This window comes from Pipistrellus kuhlii, unplaced genomic scaffold (assembly GCF_014108245.1).
Source record: "Pipistrellus kuhlii isolate mPipKuh1 unplaced genomic scaffold, mPipKuh1.p scaffold_m20_p_4, whole genome shotgun sequence".
Classification (NCBI taxonomy): Eukaryota; Metazoa; Chordata; class Mammalia; order Chiroptera; family Vespertilionidae; genus Pipistrellus; species Pipistrellus kuhlii.
In genome coordinates, this window is record NW_023425540.1 from 89,199,098 (window position 1) to 89,226,804 (window position 27,707).

The following is a 27,707-nucleotide window of genomic DNA, read 5'->3' on the forward strand; positions in this document are numbered from 1 at the left end:
CTGCCCCAGGAATAGCACTCTGCAGGGAGGGCATCCTGACTCCTGAGCTCATTTTCCAGACTTGGCTCCCCTTTCCCCTCCTCCCTCCAGTGCTGGGACTCCCTGTGCCCTTGGACAGTCTCCTGCACACCCTCTGCTCTCCTGCACAACCTGTAGCCTCCTTCGTGCTAGTAATGCCTGCTACTGCAGAGGGAGGGCTGAAACAGCAGCCAAGGAGAGCCCCGGGGTGGCTGGTCTCAGCTGCCTGCTGGCTGAAGGTCCCCTCCCCCTTGGCGTCCCCAGAAAGGGATAGGCAGGCTGAGGGGATGGCAGGAATCCCCAGTGATAACCTAAGATCCTACAAAAAGTCTATTTTACCCCCCTACTGGGAATTGCACACCCCCTACTGGGAATTGAACCTGAAACCGGGAATGTGCCCTGACAGGGAATTGAACCCATGACCTGGTACCTGGGACCTAAGTGATAACCTAAGATCCTACAAAAAGTCTATTTTACCCCCCTACTGGGTAAAATAGACTTTTTGTAGGATCTTAGGTTATCACTGGGGATTCCTGCCATCCCCTCAGCCTGCCTATCCCTTTCTGTCCCCAAGCCAGAGGTTGATGCCTACAGAGATGCCAGCAACTCATGGGGTAGGGCCATAGTGTTGCTTTCAGGCAATATATATGTGCCCACCACTTATGACATACCATCTTGGTCTTCTAGGATTGGTTTCACCTTAGAGAAAGAAAACTAGTGCATCGAGAAGGAGGGGTAGCCTGGCTGGGTGGCTCAGTTGGTAGGAGTGTCATACCATGCACAAAAAGGTTTTGGGTTTGACTTCTGGTTAGGGCGTGTAAGGGAGGCAACCAATAGATGTTTCTCTGTCTCTCAAAATCAATGAAAATATATCCTCAAGAGAGAATTAAAAAAAAAAAAAAAAAAAAAAAGCTAGGTACAGAAAAAGAATACCCCACTCCTCTTTCTATAAAAAAAAGATGAGGAGCCGAAACCGGTTTGGCTCAGTGGATAGAGCGTCGGCCTGCGGACTGAAGGGTTCAGGGTTCGATTCCAGTTAAGGGCATGTATCTTGGTTGCGGGCACATCCTCAGTAGGGGGTTGTGCAAGAGGCAGCTGATAGATGATTCTCTCTCAACAATGTTTCTAACTCTCTATCCCTCTCTCTTCCTCTCTGTAAAAAATCAATAAAATATATTAAAAAAAAAAAGATGAAGAGTATGTTTTCTACTAGTATGCTTATATATGCATGGAAATATCTAAAATAATACAATATGTAGAGGGTCTAGGCCAGGGGTGGGAAATGTCTGGCTTTCAGGCCACATAAGGCCTGCAAAATGATTTGGTCTGGCCCTGCCAAGGCATTAGGGGTGAGTTAATTAAATGTTTGACCAAATATATATATAGCAGGCTAATTTTTTAAGTTGATAATTTTGTTTGGCAGGAGATGATGTTATAAATATCCAAATGGCCCTTGGTAGAAAAAAGGTTCCCCACCCCTGGTCTAGAAGATTGGGAACATGGATGTGAGATTTTTCACTTGTATACCTCTTTATACTTTGATTTTTTAAAAAATCCTCACTTGAGGACATGCTTAGAGAGAGGAAGGGGGCGGGGAGAGAGAGAGAAAGAGAGAGAGAGAGAGGGGTAGGGGGGCAGGGGAGTGTCTGGGAATTGAACCAGCAACCTTATGGGGCATAGGACAATGCTCAACCAACTGAGCCACTCCAGCTGGGCTTTATATTTTGATTTTTGAACCCAGACATTAAATAAATTAAAACAGAAAAAAATAAATGGAGTGCCTGCTGTTTTGAGGCCTATCTGCAGGCTCAGGGAGATAAAGAAACCTGGAGATTTTTAGGCACTAAATTATGCAGGGCTGACTCTCTTTGGTTCAGAGAGGGTTGAAAGAGCGGGGGCCAGCACAGGATGGCCACATCCCCTGGTTCTGAAAGCACTGGAGAATTCTGCATTTTCTTCTAGCGACCCCAACCAGCGTGTTTTCTCCAGCACCGGACACCACCCAGGAAACCAAGGATTCCACAGTCAGTGCTTGGTCTTGGAACTTGGCAAATATGTCATGAACTTTGGAGGCTAATATTTGAGACAGGCCCCAGAACCCAGGATGGGGCCGAGTCTGAGAGGGATTTCAAGAGTTGCAGCTAAGGGGAGGGAGGCTGGGGACAGGCAACGTCAGCGTGCAGGCCGCCTAAGATTGTATGAACCTCTCTCATTTCCTTTCTTCTATTACCAATCCAGATAGCAGAGTTTTCACAGCTCCCTGCTCTGTGGCAGCTCTCTGCTCTCCTTTTATGAATGCTGCTTTCCCAGACCTACACCGGGAGGCCTCATTCAGAGTAAACTCTGTGTCAGTATCTGTTGACTTCACTTAGTGCCTCCTTCTGGTGCCAGTGTGCCAAGCATCTGGGCAAGGCCCAAATGGTATCTTTTTTCCCCCCCTTATAAAAGTTTTATTTATTAATTTATTATTTTTTATTTTTTACATATATGTCCCTATTCACCATTACCCCACCCCCTATTGTCTGTGTCCATTGATTAGGCTCATATGCATGCACACAGTCCCTCTGTTGGTCTCTCCCCCTTACTCCCATCGACCCCAACTTCCCTGAGGTTTGACGGTTTGATTGATGTTTCTCTGTCTCTGGATCTATTTTTGTTCATCAGTTTATATTGTTCATTATATTCCACAAATGAGTGAGATCATGGGATATTTATCTTTCTCTGCCTGGCTAATTTCACTTAGCATAATGCTTTCCAATTCCGTCCATGTTGTTGCAAATGGTAAGAACTCCTTTTTTATAGCAGCGTAGTATTCCATTGTGTAGATGTACCACAGGTTTTTAATCCACTCATCTGCTGATGGGCACCTAGGCTGTTTCCAGATCTTAGCTATGGTGAATTGTGCTGCTATGAACATAGGGGTGCATATATCCTTTCTGATTGGTGTTTCTAGTTTCTTGGGATATATTCCTAGAAGTGGGATCACTGATTCAAATGGGAATTCCATTTTTAGTTTTTTGAGGAAACTTCTGGTATGTTTTAACTGAGTGATTGCACTTATGTAGCAAGGATGTACCACCGATTGTTACATGCCGTATGGTCCAACGTAGAATTCCACAACCCAATTAGATGGACTGTCTGGGATGTAGCGAGAAGAAGTGTTGTTCCTGTAGTGAGAAACTTGTTAACTCACTTCCACCTCTAATTCCTGCTGCCCACAGATGGGGAAATCACTTCCAAGCCAATGGTGCTGTTCCTGGGACCGTGGAGCGTTGGCAAATCCACCATGATAAACTACCTCCTCGGGTTGGAAGACACTCGCTACCAGCTTTATACAGGTGGGATTTTCTTGTGTGATTCTTGTATTTCAATGTCATATGTAAAATCACTATGAAAAACAAAACAAAACATTTATATGTTTTTATGTGTCATCAATATAATAATGAAAATCACATACAAGAAATCAGCAGCTAGCCAAAACCAGTTTGGCTCAGTGGATAGAGCATCGGTCTGTGGACTGAAAGGTCCCAGGTTTGATTCTGGTCAAGGGCATGCACATTGGTTGCGGGCATATCCCTGGTGAAGTGTGCAGGAGGCAGCTGTCGGTGTTTCTCTCTCTCGATGATTCTAGCTTTCTATCCCTCTCCCTTCCTCTCTATAAAAAATTAATAAAATTAATTTAAAAAAGAAATCAGTAGCTACACTGATGTTGGTAGAGCATTATTCACAATACACAAGAGGTGGACACAACCCAAATATCCATCTATGTATGAATGGATAAACAAAATGTTATTCAGCCTTAACAAATAATAAAGTTCTGATACATACTACAACATGGGTGAAACTTTGGGAACTATTTAAAAAAATATATATATTTTATTGATTTTTTACAGAGAGGAAGAGAGAAGGATAGAGAGCGAGAAACATCGATGAGAGAGAAACATCGATCAGCTGCCTCCTGCACCCCGCCCACGGGGGTTGTGCCCACAACCAAGGTGTACACCCTTGACCGGAATCAAACCTGGGACCTTTCAGTCCGCAGGCAGATGCTCTATCCACTGAGCCAAACCGCTTTCGGCTATTTTTTTTTATTTTTATTAATATGTTTTTATTGATATTAGAGAGAAAGGAAGGAAGAGGAAGAGAGAGAGAGAAAAACGTGTATGTGAAAAAGAAATGTTGATTGGTTGCCTCCTATATGTGTTCCACTAGGGAATTGAACCCACAACCTGGGTATGTACCCTGACCAGAAATCAAACCCATGACCCTTTGGTACATGGGACAACACTCCAATCAACTGGGCCACACCAGCCAGGGCAAAATAAACCAATTTGTCATATGGTTCCATTTAATGAGGCCCCTGGAGTCATCAAATTCATAGAGACAGAAAGTAGAATGGTGGTTGTTGCCAGGAGCTGGGAAGTTAAGAATGAGGAGTTAGTTTTAATGGATACAGGTCAGTTTGGGGTAATGAAAAAGTTCTGGAGATGGATGGTGGTCATACTTAATGTTACTGAACTGTACATGTAAAATGGTTAAAGTGGTAAATTTCATTATATATCTATATATCTATATCTATATCTATATCTATATCTATATCTATATCTATATCTATATCTATATCTCCTATCTAATAAAAGAGTAGTATGCAAATTGATTGTCACACCAACACACAAGATGGCTGCCCCTATATGGTCAAAGATGGCTGTCTCCATGTGGACACAAGATGGCTGCCACAAGATGGCCAGCAGGGGAGGGCAGTTGGGAGGGACCAGGACTGCAAGGGAGGGCAGTTAGGGGTTACCGGGCCAGCAGAGAAGGGAAGTTGGGGGCGATTGGACCTGCAGGGAAGGGCATTTGGAGGGGGACCCAGGCCTGCAGGGGAGAGCAGTTGCGGGAGGCCAGGCCTGCAGGGAAGGGTAGTTAGGGGTAACCAGGCCTGCAGGGGAGAGCAGTTAGGGGCAATCAGGCTGGCAGGGGAACAGTTAGGCATCCATCAGGCTGGGAAGGGAGTGGTTAGGGGGTGATCAGACTGTCAGGCAGAAGTGGTTAGGGGCAATCAGGAAGGCAGGCAGGTGAGCAGTTGGGAGTCAGCAGTCCTGGATTGTGAGAGGGATCCCAGATTGAAGAGGGTTCAGGCTGGGCCGAGGGTCATGCCCCCCCCCCACCCCCCCGTGCATGAATTTTGGGCACCGGACCTCTACTATTGTATATATATATCTCCACAGTTAACAAAAGGAAAGTCACTAGCTTAGCAAACATAGTAGCTGATTCTTGTGGCAAACCCTCCCTGAAATACCTTGCCTACCCATCTGCTTTGTAGTAGGTCTCTTCCCAGGAGGTGACTATATTCCTATTAACCTTGTGCCTGTGTGTGCAGGTGCTGAGCCTACCACCTCTGAGTTCACTGTCATCATGCATGGACCTAAGCTAAAAACCATCGAGGGTATTGTCATGGCAGCTGACAGTACCCGGTCCTTCTCACCCCTCGAGAAGTTTGGCCAGAATTTCCTGGAAAAGCTGATTGGCATCGAGGTTCCCCACAAACTTCTAGAGCGGGTCACTTTTGTGGATACACCAGGCATCATTGAGAACCGCAAACAGCAAGAAAGAGGTAATTTAGCAGTCATTTCTGACACAGGGTGAGCTTTTGACAGTGGGTGGTAGGCAGGCAGGGGAGAGGAAATGTGGCCAGCATTGCCCATCACCAGGGGATGTGTTCTCTGCCTCCATCCCCTACTTGTTTTTACTGTGGTGCCACTTAGGTGTGGAGTACCTTGTCCTTTTACCTCCCCAAGGACTGATTGGGCTTGGAGGTGATCGTTATTTTCCCAAGAGGAAGCTGATCTTCTCTGTAAGTAGCTCCTCAAGGTCCGCACTGGGGCTGAGCTGCTTTAGGAGGCCCAGGCTGTCCTGATTGATCAAGGACCTGGATTAATTGGATCTCAGTCCAGGTGTACTTGACCTCTGGCTAACCTGGGGCTGGGTTGAACCTGACCTTTAATTCTTCCTGCTTTACCAGGCCTGCTTCAACAAAAGCCTGTATCAAAAGCCCTACTTACCTTCAAGTGACAGGGGAGTGCCACTTTGGGCCCAGCAGGCACTAAGCTGTAGATAGGCCACCGAGTATCGTCATGACTCAGGGTTATCTGCAAAGATGAGTCATAACAGGCATTTGTAGAATATATGACCAGATGATAGATCTCAGTTTATGGCTCTCACTTCTATTTTGCTTATAACCGGACCCTGTTTTATGACTAGTAATAATATCACTAATATTAACCTTTATCCTAGTATATATTAGGTAATTTTATGCATTATTGGCTGATTGTTGTAAAACAATGTCAAGACATATTCCTAGCCTCCTCATTTTGAAAATAAGAAGTTGAAGCAGTGAAAAGATATTAAGCACCTACCTTGTGACTAGAAGTTTAAGTTAGGTGCTTTCCTGTATTTATAGCAACATAGTACTCATGAGAGTAGGCTAGGCTTCATAGTTCTTGTCATTTTCTAGCTGAAATGCTAAAACTTGGGAGCATTTAATATTCAGCTGGCCAGTGACAAAGCCCTAATTCCAGCCTTGGCCTATGCCAGATTTGCATTTCTTCCACTAAATGATGGATCCTCACTCTTCTTTTTAATTTGTATTAATTAAACCTTTTTTTTTATAATTACAGTTGATATATAATTTTATGCTAATTTCAGGTATAGAACATAGTGATTAGACATTTATATAACTTAGAAGTGATCACCTCAAAAAGTCTAGTACTGGTAGATCCTTTCTTTCACATCCTTCTAATTCCCTCACTTTTTTCCTTCAACATCTTCGCCACTGCCCCGGATCTTTTTATACAGTAGGAAAATCTCCATTTTAAAAAAAGCATTTTGCTTCCCTGGAACCTTGGATTCCACTTAGACTAAAGCAAGGATCAGGCTGTTCTTGGCTGATGGTTGAAAAGGGGCAGGAGACACACAATTAATTCTTAAAAGCCTTCAGAAGGCCAGAAAATCCTTAATGCTGTTATTTCCTTCAACCTGTGGAACCAATGGTTTGGTTCTGGCAAGAGGCACAAGGGGCTTGGGCTAATGCTTGCTCAGCCTGACTTCTCACTCCCTCTCCCAAAGGTTACCCCTTCAACGATGTGTGCCAATGGTTCATTGACAGAGCTGACCTCATCTTTGTCGTCTTTGACCCAACCAAGCTGGATGTGGGTCTGGAACTGGAGACGCTGTTCCGCCAGCTGAAGGGGCGTGAATCGCAGATAAGGATCATCCTGAACAAGGCCGACAACCTGGCTACTCAGATGCTTATGCGGGTCTACGGGGCTCTCTTCTGGAGCTTGGCCCCGCTCATCAACGTCACTGAGCCCCCAAGGGTCTACGTCAGCTCCTTCTGGCCACAAGACTACAAGCCCGACACTCACCGGGACCTGTTTCTCAAGGAAGAGATCTCCCTCCTGGAAGACCTGAACCAGGTGATCGAGAACAGATTGGAGAACAAGATAGCCTTCATCCGCCAGCATGCCATCCGGGTTCGCATCCACGCCCTCTTGGTCGACCGCTATCTGCAGACGTACAAGGACAAAATGACCTTCTTCAGCGACGGAGAGCTGGTCTTTAAGGACATTGTGGAAGATCCCGATAAATTCTACATCTTCAAGACCATCCTGGCAAAGACCAACGTCAGCAAGTTTGACCTTCCCAACCGAGAGGCCTACAAGGACTTCTTTGGGATCAACCCCATTTCCAGCTTCAAGCTCCTCTCCCAGCAGTGCTCCTACATGGGGGGCTGCTTTCTGGAGAAGATTGAGCGGGCCATCACCCACGAGCTCCCTGGGCTCCTGGGAAGCCTGGGGCTGGGGAAGAATCCAGGTGCTCTCAACTGTGACAAAACAGGGTGTGGGGAAACCCCAAAGAATCGCTATAAGAAACACTAGGTTGTTGTGTGGCCATTCTCGGGTTCCTGTTGGTGAATGAGCTTGTGTTCTAAACTGTCTGAGAAGTCCTGGTTTATTAGCCCTTTGAGCCACACTGGCAAGAATCATCACACATTGGAGATTTGGGAGTTAATTGAGGCCAGTTGTGGGGGAAGGTGTGGGTTGAGGGAGCAGAGTGGAAACTGTGAATTATAGTTTGCTTGTCTCATTGCTTCAATTAGGAGGCCTGATTGAGGCAAGTCAGGCCATACCTGCTTTTCCTGGGTCCTATCTTGGAGGGACAGAGAGCAGCTGAATTCTAGGGTATACTGAGTTGATGAGCATTAAACAAGCTAAAAGCAGCTGAAGTTCCTTTCCCCCCTTTAAGCTGGGAAAAGAGAAGACTTGAGTCAGTAGGACTGTCCTGGTCCTTTGTGGCTGCCTTCTACACAGTCTTTGGTGTCTTTCCCCCCCTCCCTCCAGTGCTCAGCTGTCTCTTAAACTTTGGTTGACTTCAATAGTGGATAATCTCTAGGGCCTGAATCAATCTGGGTTTTGAGCCTTCCCCAGGCTCTCTTCCCTGTCTCCTCCAGGCTTGGGAGGGGTGGTTTAGGATACCTGAACGCTAAGAGAGAGTTCCCAGGCTAAGAGAAGGGTCTGCCTCCCTCCCCCATGCCATTTCTCTGACGTGGTGTTCTAAGCCAGCTGGGAAGCTGAGTCCCTTTATTTGCCCCCAAGAGAAGGGTTAGCGTTCCATGCATTCAGGTAATTCCCTGGAAGTGACTTCAGTGAAAGGACAGTTCAGAGGGTTAATTGGTTTGCAGTGTGTCTTTGTTTATTGCATGTCTTGGAAAACTTGGATCCCAAAGTCTTTGGGTTTCAGAGGGTACAGTGGAGACCTTGCTCCTTTTCCTTGGGGACTCCTCTGGGCAGTCCGCCTCTTCCAAATGTAAGAGGAGGCTGTTTCCACAACTTCTCTGTGGAGACACTCCGCAGAAGAGTCGCTCCTTCCTGATTTTCGTCACCATGGCTTTCCCTTTCCCGTCTTCTCATTCCCTGATGTGCTAACACTCAAAACTCACAGGAGTCAGAACCAGCACCAGCCATCAACGTCAGTGGCAACGAAGGCTTAACCTTCCGTTTTCCACTTGAACTTGATGCTGATTCCCACTGGACGTACCACAGGAAAGCCTGGGCCTTCAGATACCAATAAGTGTGGATATGTGTGCATTATGTTGTCCAAGAGAGATTAGGGAGATAACAGATGCCAGAGAGCATAGTGAAAGAACTTGTGAGAGTTCTGCCTGGCTGGTGTGCCACCCAGAAGGGCAGCGAGGGACTGAGGCTGGAGGAAGGACCCTGCCTGGAGGGGAGGAGCCGTTTGGCAAAAAGGTGGGTAAGTGAACAGTCTGTGCAAAGCCTGGAGAGTGGGCCCCGGGCTGTCCTGAGGGGCTCCTGCCTCTCTCTGGAGCTTTACCAGGAGGCATGGGTCAGGTCCTGCCAGCACCAGGAAGTCATCCTGGTGCAGAAGGAAAGTGAAGATGAAGGCAGAGGGAGCGGCACTGCGGATAGGCAGTGGAAGTAAATTGGCAATCAGATTAGGGCCATGTGGAGAACTGCAACTTCGGAATTCCTGTTTCTCAGAATTAGCAGCACTTTGCTGCAGCTGCAACAGAGGCTGCTGCTTCCTTTGGCTTCGTGGAGGACCTGGAACCTCCCACAAGAAAGCCAAGGCCCCACAGCCTTAGGACATTGTTTCTAAGGACAGAGCCAACCAAGAAGAAAACGATCTGCTGGGGGTGTCCAAGGAGCCTGGTGGCAGGGCCTGATGCGCTGCTTTCCTTCTCACCAAGAACCAACCCTTGCCTCATCTCTGTGTCCTTTATCCTATCAGTCTGCCCTCCCACCTTGCTCCTTAATGCCCCTTAATGCACTGGAGCTCCTCTTGCCATATGTGTGTTTCTCAGTGCAGTAAGGGAAATAAAATATGCAGGATTGTATGGGCATTGTCATAGCTACTGTCACCATTGCTTCAGGGGAAGAAGGTGGGATGAGGCTAATACATTCATACAATATTTATATTTTCAGGGTGGTGACACGTCAGTGTGATCCCCGCCCCCTTTCTTTTCTTATTCCTAATCCTGTGCGCACTCCTTGACTTTCCTTTTCTCTAACTGCCCGCAGGCTTGTCCGTCAGTCAGCTTGGACGTTAAGAGCTATTTTGTGCCTCACTCTGTGGAGGTGGATTTTAAGCAGAATTCTGACTTTTATGGGGGGTAGGGGGTAGGTTGAAAGCTGGGGGAAATTTAGGATCCAGAGATCCCTCAAGAGGAGTATTTGTGAGTATTTGTGCCTGAACTGTAGCTGTTTCTCTCCCAAGTGGAACCTTTCCAGTGTTCTTTCCATTCTGATTTCATCAGGTAGAAAGTCTCAATAAAGTTCCAATCTCTCTTTAACACATTGTACTTTGATTGTATCCAACCAGTTCAACCTCTTTATCTTCCTTTAAATCTAGTAGAGTATACTAATTTTTATTAAGACTGTTTTTTAGAGTTTTAGGTTCACAGCAAAATTGAAGAGTAAGGAAGGAGATTTCCTATATACTCCTCCCCCCAACACGAATCCCTTCCTTCACGATCAACACCCCCACAGAGTAATGAATTTTGTTACAATTGATGGACCTACATTGACCTGTCATAGGCACCCAAAGTTTGTAGTTTACATTGGGGTTCACTTTAAAAAAAATATATATTTTTTATTGATTTTCACAGAGAGGAAGAGAGAGGGATAGAGAGTTAGAAACATCGATGAGAGAGAATCATCGATCAGCCGCCTCCTGCACCCCCCCCCCCCCCCCACTGGGGATGTGCCCGCAACCAAGGTACATGCCCTTGCCCGGAATCGAACCCGGGACCTTTCAGTCCGCAGGCCGACGCTCTATCCACTGAGCCAAACCGGTCCCGGCTGGGGTTCACTCTTGGTGGTATACATTCTGTGGGTTTGAACAAATATATAATGACATGTACCCACCATGATAGTGTCATACAGAATAGTTTCACATGTGCTCCACCTATTCATTCCTCCTGTCTGCTCTCATTCCCATGTACCAATTTTTAAGTTTCTTGGGGATAGATTGAAAACTTATAATTGCATCTCCTTACCCCTCCCTGTCTTCTTTTCAAGCTTCCTTCTCCTAGCCTCCCAGTGTCAAAGATGACCTATTCCCTCAGTTGGCTGTGACACTGAGGCCTGCTGTAGTATAGTGGTAGACTTGAAGAAGCACTTCCCTGAAATTGTCATTCTCCTGCTTCTGCGGCAGGAGCCCATTCATAGGAGCTATTGAAATCTACCTCAGTCTCTCTCAGAGGTGTGTGATCCACGCCTTCAGCCACACAGCTGCCCACTTGGTGCCTGAAGGCTCTGGTGGAGGAGCCCAAAGGTCTGCCCTGAATGTAAGGAAGGCATCTCCCGTGGCTTCTACAGGAAGTGGTGCCCCCATAGCATACATAGCCTGGGCCTCCAGTCTATTCTTGTCTTTAAAGAAACCTGAACCTGTCCATGTCTTCCCAAGCCTGTGCCCTTCAGAGCAAAAGTTCCCCTCTTCCCCCTCCCTCCCCAACACACTTGAGAGCATGTTTCTTTATGTATTTTTATTGATTTCAGAGAGGAAGAGAGATGGGGATAGTGACAGAAACATCAATGATGAGAGAGAATCATTGATCATCTGCCTCCTTCATGCCCCTCATCGGGAATCAAACCACGACCTCCTGGTTCATAGGTTGATGCTCAACCAGCCAGACATACTGGCCAGGTGAGAGCATGTTTCTTAAAGGACAAGAACGGGGTCCTCGGAGTTGGCGGGAGGTTGAACTGCCAGGCCAGGGAAGATGCGGGATTCAGCAGCTTGGCCACCTGCTCTGGGTTTTCCTGTCAGAAGGGGCTGATCTCAGGGCAATGAGATCATTTCCTCCTTCTCCCTCACTCTCCTCTTGATTAGGGTCCACAGTCTGAACAACCGAGCAAGCTGACCTAAGACCACTGCTGCCTACCCACCCCTGCCCCAGGCCACTTCTCCCACCCATGATTGCAACCAGCATTTCCCCAAGACTGGGACAAATAAGGAGCTTTTCCCTGGAAAAGGGAAGGTAGGTGAGATCTGTTTTGAAGGTAAACGTAACATGCCAGAAACTGCTGGAGTGATCAAAACTGGACTATTTCACAAGCCTCACACCTTACCATCTTTAGGTTAAATCTGCCATTAAGACGATAGGTAAGTAAACACAAAATGGAGGAAGCAAAATCAAAGACCATTCTAAACATAGGCCAGTGATGTGAGGGGCTGAATGGAGAGTGTTTTTACAGGTATGTGTATGTACCCTTTGCATATATGGGGGTTGCATGTGGTTATATGTATAAGGGGCATGCAGGTACCTTCATGTAATGTCTGTGTGTGGACAAACAGATGTGTATGTGAGTTTTTGTGGACAAACGATGCCCCGATACCTAGCACAGTGCCTGGCACGTAAGACACATCACATATGTGGAATGAAAGAAAGAATAAGTGTTTTTTTGGGGGGAGGGGTAAAGATGGGGTCTGTGCATTGCATCTTGTGTGGAGAGGGTCCAGAGGAACAGGTATGTCTGGGGTGGTGGGTGGGCATGGCTGAGAAGAAGTAATTGTATGAACGATGTGGGAACAGATTAGGGGAACAATTGTGAGTGGAGTGAACCCAAAGCCCAACCCAGTGTGGAGACCCAGGAAAATTTTAGCCATAAAGGACATTCTGCCAGACCCAGGGCTTTGCAGGAGTTGGATTCTACTCCTGGCAACTGGGTGAAAGTTAGAGCCTTCAGAAACTCACAAGTCCTGGCAACATTTCATACCAATTCCATGTTCTACAGCATTAGGCTGAGGCTTTTCTCAATCAAGGGAAACCTTTTTTTTAGAAGTGGAGAACTTTTTTTTCTGCTCAAGGCCATTTGTATATTTACAACATTATTTTCAGGCCATACAAAATTATCCACTTAAAAATTAGCCTGTGACATTTGGTCAATTAATTCACCCCTAATGCATTGGCAGGGCCAGACCAAATGATTTCACAGGCCTTAGTCGGCCCTCGGGCCAGATGTTCCCCACCCCTGCTTAAGAAGAACATAGAGACAATAAAAAAAGTATAAGAAAAAAAGTAAATGAGAGCAGAGACACAAATATGCCTGTAGCCAAGGTGTATTCAACAGATTCTTGGGAATTCCCTGTACCCACATCTCTTCCTAAGGATAAAATAACATGCACAAATGAGCATTTTTTAAACTATGTTTTTTTAATTGGTTTCAGAGAGGATGGAAGAGGGAAAGATAGAAACATCCATGATGAGAGAGAATCATGGATCAGCTGCCTCCTGCAAATCCCCCACTGGGGATCAAGCCCACAACCTGGGCATGTGCCCTTGACTGGAATCGAACTTGGGATCTTTCAGTTGGCAAGCTGGTGCTCTATCCACTGAGCTAAACCGGCTAGGGCCCAATGAGCATTTCTAAATGTCTGCCTGCACTGTGGAACATGTTCTCTGTTTTCACATAATGTCAATGGGGAAGGGAATCAGTTTCTAATCTAGAGTATTCCTCTGTGCCAGGAACTGGGCTGTGGGTGCAGAGACATTATCACACTTATACCTTAAGATAATGGGATACTTTTAATAGTTGTGTCCCAGGCCACAAGCTGAGTGCTTTATGTATATTATTTCATTCAGTCCTTCAAGAACCCCACAGAAAGAGGCCATCCAGTCCAGTACTGACTAGAGCACAGACTCTGGGGTCACATTGCTTGGGATTCAGCCTGGGCTCCACCACTTGCTAGCTGGGCAGCCTTAGACAAATGTCTTCTTTTTTATATATATATATATATATATATATATATATATATATATTATTGATTTTTTTACAGAGAGGAAGTGAGAGGCATAGAGAGTTAGAAACATTGATGAGAATCATTGATCAGCTGCCTCTTGCACACCCCCCACTGTGGATGTGCCCACAACCAAGGTACATGCCCTTGACCGGAATCGAACCGGGGACCTTTCAGTCCGCAGGCTGACTCTCTATCCACTGAGCCTAACCGGTTTTGGCTTTTTTTTTTTTTTAAACAGATTATTTGCTCCACTAAAAAAAAAAAAAAAAAAAATATATATATATATATATATATATATATATATATATATATATATATAATTATTGATTTTTTACAGAGAGGAAGAAGAGGAATAGAGAGTTAGAAACATCAATGAAAAAGAAATATCGATCAGCTGCCTCTTGCATACTCCCTACTGGAATCGAACCCTGGCCACAGGCCAGTGCTCTATCCATTGAGCCAAACTGGTTTCCACTAGACAAATGTCTTATCTTCTCTGGCTTTAGTTTCCTCCTTCATAAAGTGGAGATATTTATAGTCCTCTCCTGGAGTTGTCAGAATTAAATGACCTAATATATGCAACATGCTTGAAATAGTACACAGCCCACAGAAAGCATTCAGAACAAGTTATGACTATTATTCATATTTTACTGATGAGGAGACTGATGGTCAGAGTGGTTGAGATGATGGCATATGTAAGTGGTAGAGTCAAAATCCTAGCTGCTGCCTGACTCACCCTAAAGGTTATGCTAGGTTACTTGCTTAGGGTCACATTAGGTGACACTGGCCTCCCTGATCCCAAAGTGGAAAAAATTCAGAACAGTGCCTAAAATTTGGACAGTGCCTAATTTTTTAAATAGTCACTCAGCACCTTAAAGCTTGCTAGCAACAAAGTTTAAACCATTTAAAAGTAATTTTCTTTAGAAATGTTATTGAGGATTATTTCCTGAACAAAAAATACTTAAAATTGAAAACAACAACAAAAACACCCATTTAACTCTATTTCACCATAATCATCTTATAAAATATATATATTATCCCCAAATCCCAAATCCAAATTAAACAGGAGGAAAGCAAATCTCCGGAGAAATTGTTAAAGTTCATTCAGCTAGTACATGACAAATCAAACTAAAAGGACAAATTTCTACTCATTTCACTATTTATGCTATGTTCAATCACATTGATTTGTGTTAAACTGGAGCCTAGACCAGTACATTTTTCTGACACAATAAAAAGAGTGATTTTGTATTTGTGAAGAGTGCAAAAGTATGTTATGGATATATTTCCATTTTTGTCAAACTTCTAGACCTCCCCCCTCCCCCCCCATGACTTCAAAAGATTTGGAATTTGACATATTTAATCAGCGGTAATCCTTGCTCCTAACCATTGAGTTAGGAATACCAGGCATAGAACTGGAATAATTAGGGAGGGAAGTCTTCAGGGATAAAGTGACCACATCTTCTAAATCATAAATCGGGATACATGGTCTGACAGGGTTTTTCTCCCTCATTTGCAAATGTAATTATCTGAAAAGTCTGACCAATGCATACAGGCTGTTAAATTTATTTATAATAGATTCTCTTTGTGGGGGAGAATCCACTTGCACAACATCCCGGCTCTTCTGAGACTCCTGCGCCACCAGGGGGTCACCAAGCTAGGGAAGAGAGTGGAATTCTAGCTACACTTTGTAGGATGGGCAGGTTTGGAAGGTCAGGGGTCAGGGGGTTGGATCCTGGGAAAGATCCAGGGCCCAGGCTGGGAGAAAGGAAGGTATCTGTTGTGTGGCGGTTGAGGAATCAAGGTGAGATGCGGTAAGTGGGGGAAAACCAGCCTTTAAATGGAAGTCCAAGAGGTCTGGGCTCCAGGCCACTGCAAATTTCGGAAAGGAGGGTGCCATGGAGAAGCAGAGAAGATCCGGCAGCCCTGGGTCTGGCTGGAGAGGTGAGGGCTTGAGGTCAGGAAGCCTATTTTGGCAACATTGACAGTATCGGGTGGGCAGGGCCCCTCCGGTCCCAGATCCCCGGCCTGTTGGGTGAGGGGTCCCTGGGTTTCTGTCCTGCCCGCTCCTGAGGAGCTGGGAACCAACTGCTGCTGGAGCCCCCTATCAGTCTGGCCCTACGGATGGGCCCTGGATGCCCACCAGCCCTGGGCAGACCCGAATCTGTGTCTCTTCTCTGGACCCTGTGACATTTCGGCCCCTCCATCCCAGAGGACCAGGGACAGCGGACACACGGACCCGCAGCGTGTGAGCCCAGGGCCAGAGGAGGACGCGGGGCTGCTCCCGCCCTACTCCTTCTGCAAAAGTCCTGCGGGCTCGGGCTCCTTCCAGCGCCGCCCGGCCCGCGTCCTCACTGCGGCTGCAGGACCTCGGCCTTCCCCGGCCTTCCCGCTTTCGAGGGGAAACAGGTTCTATGCTGGGCTGTTCTCTGTCAGAGTCGTGAGGGTAGGGGAACCGGGAGCCTGGCCGAATTTGGACTCGTCCCTCAAACCCGCCTCCTCCTGCACACATTGGCTAGTTCTGAGGGGGGCTCATCAGCGCGATCCTGCGGACCCATCAAGCGGCGGCACCGGCACTCGCACCGAGTGCCCCAGGGTCTGGCCTGAGCCCACGCAGCGCATGCGCCTCCACTCGCGGCCGCGGCCTGGCCGAGGGCTCCCCCCCCCCCCCCCGCAGGCCGCGCGCCTCCGAGTCACGCGCAGGCGCTCACGCATGCGCAGACTCGCGGCGGTGCTCCCGGCGCGCGGGCTCGGCTGAGCGGGGTGGGCGGGGCCTCAGCGCCGGGGGCGAGGGCGGCCGGGCTGGCTGAGCCCGGGGGTTCCCTTCCCGCGGGGCTCGCGAGCCTCGCCCTCTGGGTCTTCACCGCCCCCCGGGGCGGGGGCGCCGCCGCCCCCCTCCCGCTCCGGGCGCCGCTTGCTGCGGAACCCGCGGAGGGTGTGGGAAGTTTTGATTTGGGCCGGGCGGGGTCTGGAGCTCGCTCTCGGCGGTGGTGTGAGGTCACCATCTCTGGAGCATTTGAGGAACGTGAAGAATGCCCGAGACTGATCGGGGCCGGTGGTGGTTGTGTTGTAGTTTTCTCCTGCGGCCAGCCCTCAGGTAAAACAGGAACTGAGACTCTAAAGAGATTACCCCACCACCTCCCTTAACCTTTCAGAAACTCAGAGAAACTTGAATACAAACTGCCTTCCCCTCTGCTCTTTTTAAAAACTTTATTTTTATTTATTTTTAAAATTTCTTTATTGATTATGGTCTCACATAATTGTTCTCATCCCCTCATTCCCATCCCAAACCCCTCCCCATGTATGCTCCCACCCCCCTGTTGTCAATGACCACTGGTTAGGCTTATATGCATGCACACAAGTCCTTTGGTTGATCTCTTCCCCTTACCGCCACCCTCCCCTACCTTCCCTCTGAGGTTTGACAGTCTGATCGCTGCTTCTCTGACTCTGGGTCTGTTTTTTTTTTTTTTTTTAACACAAATCTTTATTGTTCAGATTATTACAGGTGTTCCTCTTTCTCCCCACCCCATAGCTCCTCTCCACTTGATTCCCCACCCCACCCCATGCCCTTACCCCCGGCCACTGTCTTCATCCATAGGTGTAAGATTTTTGTCCAATCTCTTCCCGCACTCCTCAGACCCCCTTCCCCCTGAGAATTGTCAGTCCACTCCCTTTCTATGTCCCTAATTCTATTCTGCTCTTTAGGACAGAAACCCAGCCTTACCTTGCCCACTTTTGCCTACTTCTGGGTACCAACCAGTAGGTGGGAAAGTACTTAGGCAGCCGAAGCTCCAGATAAATTTATGGGGACAGGAAGGGTGATAGTCTCACTAGAATGTCTTTCTTGTGGCCCCTGGAGTTCCCTGAGTCACTCATTGCAGGAGTTTAAAAGCACTTCAGAGGTTCTGTAATATCTCATCAAATGGTCTTAACCTCCATTTGAAACATACCCAGAGACAGGGTGTTTGGTGTCTTCTGACAGGAGGCTGGTTTAGTGGCTCCCTTCTCTGCTCACCACTGTGAGATGGCATCGTTTCCCTTTGTAGCCCTGTGGAGGAAGCACTGGCATCAAGTACTTGTGTACCTGTTTCCCTGCTTGGACTCCCCTCTCCCATGCCCAGCTCCCATACTAGGACCCAGGAAGGGGCCTTTATACCCTGGTGGCATGAGGAAAAGGAAAATTCTTGGAAGGGCGTTAGGTAATTCCTGATGTAGGGCTTGCGGAAAGAATGAGCTGATGTGGGGCTTGGGGAAAGCTGCTTGGTTGGCTAACTTGCTCTCTGCACTGAGAAGCTTTATTCCCTTACTAGAAGCCCAATGCATGAGATCCGTGCACTGAGGGTTCCCGCAGCCAGGCCTGTGCCCTCTTGCAGTCTGGGGGTCCTTGGGGGATGTCCAACTGATGGCTTAGGCCTGCTCCCCCAAAGCAGGCAGGCAGACACCCTTAGCACTGCCACTGTGCTCGCCAGCTGTGAGTTTGGCTTCTGACTGAGTGCCGCTCCCTCTGTGGGTGCGCACTGACCATCAGGGGCAGCTGCTGAGCTGAGCATCTTCCCCCTGGTGGTCAGTGTGCATCATAGCAACCAGTCATTCCACTGTTCAGTCGATTTGCAGGTTACCCTTTTATTATATAGGAATAGAGGCCTGGTGCATGAAATTTGTGCACAGGGGTCCATCAGCTCAATCTGCACCCTCTACAATCCAGGAGCTCTCAGGGGATGTCCTACTGATGGCTCAGGCCCACTCCTGTGGTTCTCTGCTCTCTGTGAGACCTGGGGGTTTCACTACAGCCATAGAGATGAAGCCCCCAAACCCTGCTGTCTGCTCTCTGCCTGAATCCGCCATGCGAAGGAAGCCCCAATGCCCTGCAGTGTGCTCTGTCTGCCAGGCCTGGGGGCTTCGCCGACACTGACACACTAAGGAAGCCCCTATGCCCTGCTGTCCAGGTTCTGCTGCCGGGCCTGAGTCATCACCCTGCGAAAGAAGCCCCCAAGCCCTGATGTCCAGGCTCTGTCTGTCGTGTCTGGGGGCAGATCCAGCTTCCTCGCCTGGTCCCGTGAACCCTGGCGTGGGGCTAACGGGCCCAACAGTTGCTGCAGCACTGGTGAAGCAGGAAGGCTGGGTCCGCCCCCTCTGGAGGTTCCCACAACGCTGTCCTGGCTCTGTCTGCCCGCTGCTTGGTCCGTGTGAACCTGAGTGGGGCTGACTGGCCCAACTGCTGCAGGAGCAGTGGAGCAGGAAGGCTGGATCTACCCCCTCAGGCAGACAGGCCCAGACACTCCAGCAGCGGGGCTGAGGGGACTGGGTGCCACCATCTTGTGGCTATGAGGGTCGCCATTTTGTCATGGAGTGATGGTTAATTTGCATATTCCTCTTTTATTAGATAGGATAAGCATCCCTTTCCTGGTTTTAACTTCACAGCACACTCAGTAGTGGCAGGGAATTGTAGCACAAAAGAGCCATGTGGTTCTTTTTACACAAGAGGCCGAGGCTTAGAAAAGGAAAGAGATTGGCCCGGGGTCATAGAGCCAGCTTGTGGCAGAGTTGGGACTTGAATTCATGTCTCCTGATTCCTAGGCCTGTTGTTATTCTCCTTAATATACCATGTAAATTAAGGGGCCAGCAAAAAACAGATGGCATATTTCAGTTGGATAAGTTGAGGCAAGATGTAGGGAAGCAATATGGGTAGTGAAATATTCTGGTGCCAGTAACAAAGGGATCTCACCATCTGAGGCAGAGAGACTGGAAGGGGGAGGGTCATCTTTCTAGAGCTGAGACTTTGGATCAAAGGGCTCAGGAATGCAGTTGAGACTATAAAAACTTCTCTTTCTCCCTTCAGATCTGTCCAGGCTCCCCAGGGACCAAGCCCAATGGGAAGTCAGAGGGCAAGGGAGCCTTGATTAGTCCATATATGTGAATTCAAGAGCACAGCACAGTGTGGAAAATAAAGACAGTACTTGGAAGGACAAATGAGAGATATTTAGCATAACACGTAATCTTACTTGTCTACACTAATAAAAGAGAAACATGCAAATTGACCATATCTCCACTATGCCCACCAGCCAATCAGGGGTGAGTATGCAAATTAACCAACCAAGATGGTGATGGCCAAGGAGCTGGAGTGAGCAGGAGGCTTGGGTTTCCTCAGTGATGGAGGAAGCCAAGCTTCCCACCCTCCCTGCCAGGCCCTGGCCTCTGCTCAAGGCTACAAAGTTTCAATTATAGAAGATAAATAAATCCCAGATACTTGCTTCTAGCCAGCCCTGGCCTCCGCTCAAGGAGGCCCTAAAAAAACAAAAAAACAAAAAAGGAGGAGCTGGGAGCTTGGGTCACCAAGGGGGGATATGGCCAGGATGGGATGGCAGTTGTGGATGATCAGGCTGGTGGGAACGGGGCTGTTGGGGGTAAGCAGGCCATCAGGGGGCAGTTGAGGTTGAGCAGGCTGGCGGGGGGGCATTCGGGGGTGAGCAGGTCGGCAGGCAGAGTGGTTAGGGGCAATCAGGTGAGCAGCTGAAGCCAACAATCCTGATTGAGAGGGATGTCTGACTGCCAGTTTAGGCCCAATCCATGTAAAGTGGCAGTAGGACATCCTTTGAGAGGGTGTGGGAACACCCCCCCACACACACATGAATTTCATGCACCAGGCCACTAGTAGTATAATAATGGTTTATATTTCTTTTTCTTTCTTTTTTAATTTTAATTTTAAAAAATATTTTATTGATTTTTTACAGAGAGGAAGGGAGAGAGATAGAAAGTGAGAAACATTGATGAGAGAGAAACATCTAACAGCTGCCTCTGGCACAACCCCCACTGGGGATGTGCTCCCAACCAAGGTACAGGCCCTTGACAGAATCGAACCCAGGACCCTTCAGTCCACAGGCCGACGCTCTATCCACTGAGCCAAACTGGTTTTGGCTATATTTCTTTTTTTTAAAATTTACTTTATTGATTAAGGTGTCACATATTTGTCATCATCCCCCCATTCCCATCCCAAACCCATCCCCACGCATGCCCTCACCCTCCCTGTTGTCCATGGTTGATATTTCTTGATTGCTTAAAATGTATCAAATATGTCCATTGTCTTTTTAAAAAAATATATATTTTATTGATTTTTTACAGAGAGGGAGGGAGAGAGAGAGAAAGCTAGAAACGTCGATGAGAGAGAAACATCGACCAGCTGCCTCTTGCACACCCCCTACTGGGGATATGCCCGCAACCAACAAACATGCCCCTGACCAGAATCGAACCTGGGACCTTTCAGTCTGCAGACCGACGCTCTACCACTGAGCCAAACCGGTTTCGCCCAAATATGTCCATTGTCTTATTGCATCTTCCCATAAACTTGTTTTTTCCATCTAACAGATAAAAAAATGGACTAGTCACACCACTTGGAATGGAGGTTTGAGCAACAAAGCTGTCACCTGCCTGTCTGGGATCTTATCTTGTGTTTAGTCATTTCTCTGTGGATGTTTGTGGAATGAATGAATGAGGAACAAACACAAATAGAATTCAGTGTTAAATTTCTCAGAAAATCCTTAGCTGAGAGGCTCAACTGTAGAGTCTGGAGGCTCTCTGCAAAGGTAAGTCCCAGGCCTGCTGGTATCTCTCCTGCTTATTTGTAAGTCAGGTTATGCAAGGTTAAAAGAGTGGGTATATAGATCTGACTTTTAAAAAACCTTGGACTTCTTTGTTTTCCTAGTGAAGGATTGCTTTTAGAATGAAAACGTTTTCTCTCTGAAGCCACCCCCTCATTTCCGATGCCCCACAATCTGGGCAGGGCCTCAGAATGCTGCTGCTTCTCTTCTCTGTTCAACTCCTCACTGCTCCACCCACAAACTCAGTTCTGCTAATTGCATCGCTGGAACACAGCGTTCCTCAGGGATGGACCAACAGCTAATATGGTGAAGGGTTTTACCAGCACTCCTAAAATGGCCTGCTGTACAGCAGAAGCCTCAACTTAAAGGCACTGAGCTCTTTCCTCCATGCTTTCTCTCCCTTTACCATCTCCTCTCTTCAGAATCCCCTTTTATAGGCCTCTTCCTTCCTAAAGTGTCCCACAAAATACTTCGTTGGTTGTTTGTCGTTCAAGCCCCTCAAGCATGGAAAAGGAATCTAATGATCATATGCTATGTTCCCAACACTGTGCCAGATGCTTCATATCTATTATTTCATAGTGATCTACTAGGTAGGGATCCTGCAGATGAAAAAAATCAAGGCTTCCGGCAAGGTGACTTGTTCACCATTACACATTGTTAAGAGCAGAGCTGGTATTCGAACTCTGATCTGACTCCAAGGCCCCTCCCGGCACACTTCTCACCTAGAATAAACCCTGCTGCTTGAATCTCTGTGTTTCTCCTGTCCCTTTGCTATTCAGAGCCTTTGCCTTGTGCGATTGCCTGTGTTCCTGAGGCTTGGACATGTCAAATGTGTCAGCCCACCCTTGTGGATCTACCTGACATTTGATTCCATCCATAGTCTGTGTTTCCTCCTCCAGTCTTTTGCTGATGTTATTTCCTCCAGTGGGAAGGCCATTTTACCTATTTCCAATCCATTCTCTAAAGCCCAGCTTATATTCCTCCTCCCCCATGATGTCCCTCTAAGTCACACATGTCAAACACAAGGCCCGCGGGCCAAATCCGGCCCGCCAGGCCTTGCAATGTGGCTGCACCGCGCTGTCATCACTGCACTCTGCTGCGTTCCATCACAATGACGCGCGGTGACATAGGAGGCTTGTGATCTCGCCGGCCGCCTCGCCGGCCGCCATACTTGCTATCTATTACGCATGCACATAGATAACAAGTCACGCGAGATTCAGGAGGCGTGACCTATAGTCCGGCATCCGATGTGGTTGTGCGGGTGGCAGAGCAGAGGAGAGAGTGAGTGTGCGGGCATAAAAAATACACAGCAGAAGCTGCCAGTTCCTGGCATAAAGTGCAGGCATAAAAATCGCAACAGAATCTGCTATCTGTACCCAGCCAGGCATTTATTGACTGACTTTTTTTTTCTCCACTCCATCTGCCAAATCAAGCTATCCCTGTGCAGTTTTCAACTTTTTCCTTCTAACGCAGATTTCCAATAAACTACATCTTTTACTGCCAATATTGATCCCAAAATGTCCAGGAAAAGAAAAGTTGACGGTGAAGGCAGACAATTTAATGACAAATGGGAAAATGAATACATGTACATGTTTGTGCTTAGAGAGGGCAAACCAGTGTGTATATTGTGTTATGAGACAGTGTCGGTGATGAAAGGGTACAATATATGTCGTCATTTTGACACCAAACATAATGTTAAGTATGGCAAATATACTTTGGAAGAAAAGCATAAAATTGTTAAAGAACTAAAAGGCAAACTACAATCACAGCAGCAAATGTTTACAAAGGCTACAGCGAAAAATGATGCTGCAGTGAAAGCAAGCTTTATAGTGGCTGAAGAAATTGCCCGTACTTCAAGGTGTTTTTTAGAGGGTGCCTTTTTGAAGCAATGCATGCTAAAAGTGTGTGAGCAAGTATGCCCAGACCAGATACAGAGTTTTCAAAATGTCAGTTTGTCAAGAAACACCATTGCAGATAGAGTTCAAGAACTCTCAGGAAATCTATCATCACAGCTGGCCGAACAGGCATGCAGTTATCTCGCTTTTTCACTTGCTATCGATGAAAGCACAGACAACACTGATACAGCGCAGCTGTCCATCTTTATATGTGCTACGAAGACTGACCTCTCTGTCACTGAGGAACTTTTGGATGTAGCTGCCATGCATGGGACGACGACTGGTAGAGATATATTTGAGGCTGTGGAGAAATCTATAAATAATTTTAAATTACCCTGGGAAAAGTTGGTGGGGCTAACTACTAATGGCGCACCTTCAATGTGCGGAGAAAAGAAAGGCTTGGTTGGACTAATGAAGGAAAGAATGCAAAAAAGTCACTACCACACACCCTTGATTACTTATCATTGCATTATCCACCAAGAGGCTATGTGTGGAAAAGTTCTGGACATGAATGACATAATGATCACAGTCATTAAAACTATTAACTTTATAAGGGCACGTGGCCTGAATCATCGCCAGTTCCAGCAGTTTTTACAGGAGGTGGGTGCAGAGCATGGAGACGTGCCATACCACACAGAAGTAAGATGGCTGAGCAAGAGCGCAGTCCTCAAAAGATTTTTTGAGCTCAGAGAACAAATTGCTCTTTTCATGGAAAGTAAAGGAAAGCCCTTGCCTGAACTGTCGGATCCCGCCTGGCTATGTGATTTTGCTATGATGTGTGACATATGCGAGCATCTCGCCCAACTGAATCTGAAGCTGCAGGGACGCAAACAAGTCATCACGAAGATGTCTGACATGATCACAGCATTCCAGCGTAAACTTCAACTATGGAAGTCCCAACTGGAACAGGACAATCTTGCCCACTTTCCCTTTTGTTTGAGTATCTCAACCACTATTTCTGGTACTTTTCCTTGCAGTCGGCTGGCTACCAAAGTTAGCTGTTTACTAAGTGAATTTGAGCGGCGCTTCTCTGACTTTAGAACACAGCACTCAGGCTTTGACATCTTTGCCAATCCTTTTACAGTTGATGTCAACAATGTGCCCCATCACCTTCAGATGGAGATAATCGAGCTTCAGTCTGACAGTGGCCTGAAATCAAGGTTTCAGGATGTTGAAATTGAGGACTTCTACCCTCTACTGCCCCCTGACTCAATGCCAGAGCTCCGACTTCATGCTGCCCGTATTCTATCCATGTTCAGGAGCACCTATCTTTGTGAACAGATGTTTTCAATAATGAATCTGAACAAAAACAAGCACAGATCACGCATTACCGATGACAACCTCCATGCTGTTTTGCGGGTTGCTACAGCCCAAGAAATAAAACCGAACATTGACTCATTGATCCGGGGAAAACAGTGTCAGACATCTAGCCAGAAAACAAAACAATGAGCATTTTAGGTACATTCCAATATTACTGTTTTGCTTGATACCAATATTACTGTTTTGCTTGATAGCATGTGAGTTGGTTAACAGCACTGTTAAGGAAAAGATTGTTCCACTCATTTTAAATTCACATTTCTGGTTAACATTGTCAGTTTATGACTGTTCAGTAAATCATTCGGCCCGCGATTTAGGCTGGATTTTAGATTTTGGCCCCTTCTCTGATTGAGTTCGACACCCCTGCTCTAAGTCATCTACCTGCAGAGTCTCAGACTCACTTTTGCGGGCCTCCCTCAAAGGATTTATCATATTATCTCCTGTATTTACAGTAATTTGGAAATGCAACTTGTTTTCTTTGTTGAGGCAGGGATTATACTGTAATAGTATTTGTATCTCTTCAGTTCCTTACAGAGGACCTTCCACATTGTAAGCCACCAGTGAATGAATGCATCAGAGGAGTTCTTTGCGGTGAAAATAGTTTTGTCAAGTGTAGATTTATCCCTCAACTTCACATGTTGACTTTGCTTAAAACAAGACTCAGCTGTGAGGTAATGTGCTGGTGAAGTTTGGGGGATGGGTGGTGGAAGGCATCTTATGGTTTCCTTGAGGCACTTCAAATTTGGAGAAATGAAGAGACACCAATGAGGGCAGGCAGTAGAGAACAGGATGCTTAGGTGGAAAGTCCCATACATCTGTCTGTCCATATGGGTCCCAAAAACTAGTGGACTGTGTCCCTTGACCTTTATCATAGCTGCAGCTTTTCTGAGGCCATTTCCTGTGTTCCCTGGGTCCTTTTATGTTTGCTTCAATAGACAAGACCACCACATCTGCTTTCACCACCAGTGGCGAGGGAGACTTTGGCCACCACGGCAGCTCTCCCTCCTTGGGACCTCAGTAAGCTCAGAGCACACATTTCCCCTATCACTTAAGACTGACAGATGCTGGGGCCCTTTGGCAGAGAACGGTGTGAGAGAACGGGTGTGGGCTGGGATGATGACTCACCTGCTCTGTCGCTGCCTACAGCTTGCTTCAAAGCCCTTCAGAATCAAAACACTTCCCTAGGAGAGGCATAGAAGGCTGTCCTTACAGATAGCAGCTTGGGTTCCTGCTTCTGAAAAAGTCTGTCACTGCCCCAGTGTTTCAAAGTCTAGGTCAGTGAGCAACCATCCAACTGCACGGTCATGGAAAACAGGTAGAAGAAGTAACCTAGGAAGAAATGTCCTGATTTGGGCATCAGACAACCTAGATTTTAATTAGGCTCTGCCAGGGGCTCCCTGTGTGTCTAAAGGTAAGGGATTCATTCTTATTATTTTTTAAAATATATTTTATTGATTTCCACAGAGAGGAAGGGAGAGGGGTAGAGAGCTAGAAACATCGATGAGAGAGAAACATCGACCAGCTGCTTCTTGCACAACCCCTGCCAGGGATGCGCCCGCAACCAATGTACATACCCTTGACCGGAATTGAACCTGGGACCTTTCAGTCTGCAGGCCGACACTCTATTCACTGAGCCAAACCGGTTTTGGCAGGGATTCATTCTTTAAGTAAACCTATTCCTCCTATGCTAGCTAAGATCAAGGAGGGCTACAAAAAGTCAAAACCTGTTCCTACCCCAGATGGGCTCTCAGTCTCTAAATCAATGCAAGTCATGGTAATAAATTTTATACAGAGTAGCAAGGGGAAATTTAAGTGAAGCGTTGACACTTGAGCTGGACCTTGCAATTGGAATTTTCCTCACAGTTGAGAGTAAGTTTATTGCATCGTTGGAGAATATTGTGCAGTACAATGTCAGTGGAATAAGGTGAATGGAATGTAGAGCGGGGTAAGGGTGAAGAGAGGGGATTAGACTTGATGGTCTATCTGGGTCTAGCATGGGGGGCCTTCATAGGCTGTGCGAACTTTGAACCTTATCTTGAAGGTAGAGGGGAGACTTTGAACCAATTTCTGTTGTAGAATGATCACTCTGGCAGCAGCGTGGAGGATTAATTAATTGGAAGGGTCAAAGATGAAGAGACACTGGGTAACCCTAACAGGCAATGATGTTTGAGGGCTTCAACTATGGGATTAGAGAAGGTTAGGCTAAAAATAAACTTCTCTAATCCCCCCACTAAAATTCTTTAACCCTGAACACCTGGACCTTTGGTCCTTTTTGTACCTGCCCCCTCCACCCTACTCTAGTTTATTACCTTTATTGTTTGCTCATATTCCATTGGGGTGAGTGGGGATTTGACCTATTTGGGTTTTATTCCTATCCATTTTCCCTATTTTTCAGTTCTGTTCACCCAGCACTTCATATGAGACCTCACACTCCTTGTAGACCATCTGGTAGGAAGCTTTATTCTGCCTCAAGATCTTTCCCCCTTCCCCCTCTGGCCCTGGCTCTGCTCTCTCCTCTGGCATTGGACCTTGGGTCTCCAAATTGGCAAGGGAAATTATGCCATCCTTCCTGTTACTCTTTCCAAGAGAAAGGATGAGACACCATGTTTATTGGAAGTTGTTGACAAGCAGGAACTAGTAAAATGGATTAAAGGGAACTTGGCATCTTGGTGTAAGAGAGAGCCAAAGGTCAAATCCAGGGCAGTTCCACAGAGTGACCCAACAAGTCTGAGCCTTGATAAATTTAGATCAGCTCTATAAAATGTAATCCTGAAACCAGAAGTATGTGTCTCCGCATGATCCCTTCACTGTTATCCAAGGCTAAGGTTACAAGTATTGCCCCTTCTTGCTATACTTGTTTGTAAAACTGTCATCTTATGACTTCAGCAACCAGTCAACAAGTGTGCCCAGCCTCATGCTGGCTGGGATAGAATATACATGCTCCCTACTATGTTCTCAAGAAATCAGGAGCTGCAATTTTAGCTAGGAAAGCAAAAGCACTTGTGAGAACTAATTAGAGAAAAGAAAATATGTATAGTTAAGAGGGCAGTTAAGATTTGGT

General features: G+C 46.8%; 1 protein-coding gene and 1 long non-coding RNA gene across 4 annotated transcripts in view; both read left to right on the plus strand.

Annotated features, from left to right (window-relative positions):
- Positions 1 to 14,293, plus strand: part of SRL (sarcalumenin) — a 47,917-nt gene extending 33,624 nt beyond the window's left edge. For 2 of the 3 annotated variants that reach the window (XM_036410230.2, XM_036410231.2), the window contains 3 exons: positions 3,240 to 3,356; positions 5,399 to 5,632; positions 7,144 to 10,390. In XM_036410230.2, the coding sequence (XP_036266123.1) occupies positions 3,240 to 3,356; positions 5,399 to 5,632; positions 7,144 to 7,955 (1,163 nt within the window). In that variant the 3' untranslated portion in view covers positions 7,956 to 10,390. Of the gene's footprint in view, positions 1 to 3,239; positions 3,357 to 5,398; positions 5,633 to 7,143; positions 10,391 to 14,280 lie in introns of those variants that run through there. The other variant, XR_006739700.1, reaches the window with a different exon arrangement.
- A 2,321-nt stretch (positions 14,294 to 16,614) lies between these two features.
- The window catches only part of LOC118703365, a 30,412-nt gene continuing 19,319 nt past the window's right edge, over positions 16,615 to 27,707 (plus strand). The window contains exon 1 of the long non-coding RNA XR_004983005.2: positions 16,615 to 16,936. This is a non-coding gene — a long non-coding RNA (uncharacterized LOC118703365). The remainder of the gene's footprint in view (positions 16,937 to 27,707) is intronic.